This window comes from Phaseolus vulgaris, chromosome 11 (assembly GCF_051622355.1).
Source record: "Phaseolus vulgaris cultivar YP4 chromosome 11, ASM5162235v1, whole genome shotgun sequence".
NCBI classification, from domain to species: domain Eukaryota; kingdom Viridiplantae; phylum Streptophyta; class Magnoliopsida; order Fabales; family Fabaceae; genus Phaseolus; species Phaseolus vulgaris.
The window spans coordinates 360,168-365,453 of NC_143508.1; the positions used below are offsets into that span (position 1 = coordinate 360,168).

The 5,286-nt window shown below is 33.9% G+C and overlaps 1 protein-coding gene across 1 annotated transcript; it reads right to left on the reverse strand.

Moving 5' to 3' along the window:
• On the reverse strand, positions 1-5,045 carry LOC137812007 (orange protein). Its single transcript, XM_068613913.2, has 8 exons — positions 4,670-5,045; positions 4,454-4,568; positions 3,468-3,584; positions 3,254-3,340; positions 2,191-2,267; positions 1,831-1,958; positions 789-925; positions 1-277 (listed from the first exon to the last, which is right to left on the reverse strand). The coding sequence occupies exons 1-8, from the start codon at positions 4,864-4,866 to the stop codon at positions 200-202; spliced, it is 936 nt and encodes a 311-aa protein (XP_068470014.1). The 5' UTR covers positions 4,867-5,045; the 3' UTR covers positions 1-199.
• Positions 5,046-5,286: the final 241 nt, after the last annotated feature.

The following is a 5,286-nucleotide window of genomic DNA, read 5'->3' on the forward strand; positions in this document are numbered from 1 at the left end:
AAAAGTAAATATGATATCTCTCGTTGCACCATTTTTAATCCTCATAAAAATGTGAAGCTGTCTATACATTCTTAACCACTTTTTATTATTTGGAGTTTATAAATATTTACAGAAATTCCACTTCTCCACCAGGGAAACAAATAACACCCAAATTAAACAATTCAAATTGCCTGCTAGGAATACTATCATTGTTGAACCTCTAATCGAATGGATCAATTCGGGGATCATGTTCGCTTGCCATGGCCATTCCAGTGCAAAGGCATGTTGGACACATAACCTGCAATCAGAGTGCAAGACAGTAAAAAAATAATTCTCAACAAAACCACTGTTGCTGTGGACCTATACCATTTAAACAACCTGTACCCAATTTACCTAGGTGTGCAAAAGTTTAGGTGGCCATTTGTAAACTTGATTTCAAATTATTTTTTATTTGCAAAATTGATTTTGGTTAAAGGCGAATTTGAAGCCAAGTAAACAATTTTTTAAAAGTGTTTATTTTAGAAGCTTATGGTCAAACTTGGTATGAAAATTTTCAACTCAAAACAAAAGCTCCTGAAGAAAGGCTTAGAGGTATAGCTAAAATCCTGCTTAAGAGAGGAAGCATACAATGAACCAAAAATCTTGAAAAACATCTAATGTAATGATTTGAAACTTTAATACTGTTGTTGGCAACAATTTCAATATGTTTGAAATGAAAGGCGTTGAGCTTTAGTTAAGTAGATTATGGCTGTTCTCTACATTAACTAGTGTAAAGCTACCAGGCAATGAAATACTTGTAAGGGACCAACCTTGCCAGATCCAGAGCAATTTGAACATCTCTCAGTTTTGGGTGGTAAAAGAGGCTTATGTCCACCTTTGATTGTGGATACAGGTTCAATCAGAACAAGCGCTCCTGTGCTTGAACAACGAGCACATGCAAGATATCCTGACAGCAAAAGTACAATACATGTGTCAACTTTCTTGCAGTTAGCATGGACAGATAGATTAATAAAATCTCCATTTGGCTGACAAATGAAACCCACACCATGCAAGCTGAGTGATAAGCAATAAATAATTCCAGACCTCTGTGCACTTTGTTTCACAAGGGTGTAAGATATGAACTCAATGCCACAGTTTTGTGCAATTATGTTATTATTCAGGCATCTTCAATGCAGGGATCATAGTCAGGGTTTTAAGCTTTAAACTTAGTTCATACAAGAAACCATTATTGGAGCATGCTGAAGTGGGATGGGAGGGTCTTAAATTTAAGACCCTGCATCATAAGAATAAAAGATTTTTTTATCTTGCAAAGTTGTACCTACATTATAAATAAAAATATATATAAACATGAATAGACAAATAAACAATGGATCAAAAACCCTTGTGTTGGAGCAAAAACTTATACGGTCTAAAAAAGATGTGGCATGCTGAGATTCACAAAAATAAAATAAGACTCCATGACATATAACCCTTACATTGAAGATAGCCTTACAATAAGTAAAGATGTTATTTTTTTACACTGACATTGTGGACAATGGATCAGAGTACGACAATATCAGGGGAATTCTCTAAACTGAGAATAAAGAGGATTATTGTGAATACAGCTTGGAATCATATAAATAGGAAATGCCCCAAGCTTCATTTGTTTCATCATTTATATGTTCCTTCTTAATTGCAATAGTTAAAGACTTTGCTTCACCACCTCTTCCTTTGAAACTAGAAACTAGAAACCATATTGCAGTAAGAAGATGAAAGGTTGCAAACGGAAGAAGAATGACAGAATCCTTCAGTTCCATCATGAAGACATTTGACCCTAAAATGCAGATATCAGAAGGGGTTTAGAAATCTTACCAGTACCAAGACAGTATTTGCATCTTTTCTGCTCCTGCAGTTTTACATTATTTATCTCAACAACCATTAATGCCGAGATTACTCCAACCGCTCCTCCAGAGAATGATGCCACTATGGGATCAACCTGACTAGAATATTCAACAGAATTTAGTTGTTAGGATATAATAAGGAGAATGCAATGGGAATCATTTTAGCAGCAATGAACTAGCACTGATCATATATCCGTATACAGACAAATAACATGCAGCTTTATTTATAAAACTTCAATATTATCCGGTTCTGGGAATATAACACTAATTTCCATGGCAGCTCCTGAAAGAAAGTATACAAGACAACATCAGATTAGAAAAAGGGTACTACCTCAGCTGCATAGGCAGATGTACACTTTCAATGAAATCTGCATAAGATGTGCCCCCTAGTCCAAGCTTAAGCTCCAGCTGAGAAAAAAAAAGGAGTTGCAATGACTGAATGTTGCTAAACTAATGGATTAATGTTTACTAAAAGCACCATGAAATATAGATAAAAAAATGAAATGTATAAATCAAATCTCAGTTCTTTCTATTATTAAGTTTAGCCTTCATCCGCGTATGTTAGTGTGCCTTGCAGTCTCTCATTATTTGTTACTATAGCTATATAATAACTTTCCTATAATTTGTTATCAGTTACCACAGCCTATTACCACTATACAGACTTACAAATTCGGTTTGGTGCTTCAGATGCTCTATATAAAGTTCAGTCTCTTCAATGCAAAGAATACGTTTATAATCTTCTAATTTTCAGAATAAGTTGTATTGTATTTCACTCAGATTAGTGATCTATTCTCTTCTGTTTTCTTTGTTATCTAAGCTCGTCATTTTCTAATAGCTCGTATGGTAATAAACATGAATAGACAAATAAACAAATAAAGCAGTAACTAACAATCAATTTGCAGTACCTCCTAGGCATAGTATCGTCACAGCAAAAACATAATTAAGGACAGCGCTATGCAGAAGTAATTAGTTAGTTACTCCTAACCTAATGCATTGATAGAGCTTAGATTAAGCACTTCCAATATTAGCTTAAAAAGAGGTAGAGGGACAGCTAATTTATTGAAATATTCTGAATAATTGATGAAATATAGCAATTTTTTGCTCAGGTCTTCCCCTTCTCAACAGTGATTGACATTCATGTTTTTTTCTTATCAATGAGAAGCAAAAAAGTGAAGTAGAATATGTACTTTTCTTGTACCAGTACAAAGAGTTGGGTTCACATTGATGATAATGTTTTATAAAAATAAAATTAATAATACTAAATCCCTTCAAAGTTATTTAATCCAAAGAAAAATTCAAAGGGACCAACCCAAAAAAGAAATATCCTCCCTAATTTCATATTTGATAGCATATTCAATATTGTAAACACATAACTAGATGCAGGAAAATCTTACACTGGGTGCAAGGAGACCACCAAAAAGAATTATCCCAGCAATAAGAGAAAAACAGGTTGCATAATATTGCTTCAGGTTTGTTGAGGTCTGCAAATAATATATGTATAAAGTAAATTCTCCATGGTCATCACAAAAATGACAAACTCAACGTGACTTGTTATTAAATGAAAAAATTGAGAGGATTCAGAGCAAAGTCTAACTCAAAGAAACTCACCAAAGGAGGCAAGAATGGAATGAATGATGGGAAGTTAGGAAGTTCATTCTCTTGTTCTTCTTTTATAATTCCAAGCTCAGCATTTTTAATTCTTTGTTGTATCCTAAGCCTCCGAACCTACAAAATAAGAGGATGTTGTTTGAGAAAAGGGCTTGCCAGCGAGTATAATGTATGTATGACAATTTGATTTTTCAACAGGTTATTTGTATTAAATTTGGAAACGATGAAGGAAAATATTAGATCAATATAATTTTTATACAGAAGACTAGAGCCATAGCCAACAAGATCACCTCAATATCTGTAATACAGAAAGCACGGAAATTATAGGTAATGAAATATCCAACTATTTTACAGAAGTAGAGCGAAACTACAAGTAATAAAATATCCAAATGAAGAATCTTTTTCTCTGTGTGGCCTTCAATTTGAAATGAAATGTTCTCACAAAAACCAGTATCATACAACATCTCGCTCTATTATTTAAATATAAGCTACATCCATGAAATCACCAAACATGAGATGTCAAGATTCAGAAATGTTACATAAAATTAAAGGAAACACATCTTATACTTCCATGTTCAAAATTCCAACAATCTTTCATTCAATATTAAATATGTTATCGAAGGATTTCTATCTGATCTTCATCTTCTACTAAATAGTTACAGCAATTTAATAAATCAAACCTCATACAGAGCACCATCATCCACTCGTCAAGTCACTTAAAACAGGGTCAACGATGCAAATGCCTCAGTAAGACAGTAATCAAGACTAAAGGCCAGTTATCTGGGAAACTATGTAACAGAACAACCTGAAGTTGAGCTTGAATAGTTTCTCAGGTGAACCTAATATAAGTTTATATGCTTACTTAAATCATCAGTGCTTTGACTTCTCCGTCAACACTATCTACTAGTTAGTGCCAAAAGTTACATCAAGAAAACAAGACGTGCAAGAAATATTTAGTATTAGCATAGCAACATGTGGTATGAGACCTCTTCCATTTGCAAAAAAATCTTGTTCCTCCGACTTCGAATGTTGTCCTGAATCTCTTGGAGCTCCATCTTGACGAAATCCTGCACCGTTTCGGGGCCTTCTATGATGCAGAATCTGTAGAAAGAGAAATAAAAACGTAAATCAGTAAAACAGAAGGAACAACTTCGGATTTTCCAAATTAAACATAAGAGGCTTAGAAAAAACAAAAAATGAACCCTGCAGCAGCGGTTTTATCTGAAGCATCAGCGTCAAGAGAAGGGGCAAAAGAAGAGTCGGATTCTTGAGCCATGAAGCGCCATCTGAGCCTGCTTGCATTCAGAGGCAGAAACCTGTTGTTGGCGTTGTCCCTCCAAGAGGAAGAGTAGAATTTGTTTGGGTAAGAGACCCCAGCGAATCGACCCAGACACAGCATGTTCCCAATTCACGCAAACATGAAGAACATGGATAGAAAGATTGAAAATTGAGAAGAATTTAGGGTTTGGGTGTGGAGTTGGTGAGAGCTACCACCGGAATTTGTAGGAGTGGTGGGTGAGTGGAGTCGGCAAATTGCTTCCACTTTGGTATTTACTATATATATTTATTTAATCAGATATCTCTATAAAAAAATAAAACACAGTTTTTTTTTTATTAGTGGAGGGACTTCATCATTTCCCATTCATCATGATTTATTCTAATTATTTTTATCCTATAATTTATTAATGATCTAAAATTTGAACTGAAAAATAAAATTGTTTTCATAATATAGAAAAATATATATTTAATTTTATTTTTAATTATGATTATAAATATACTTTAAAGTGGTGTTAATTAGTTTAAAAATAATAATGTACGT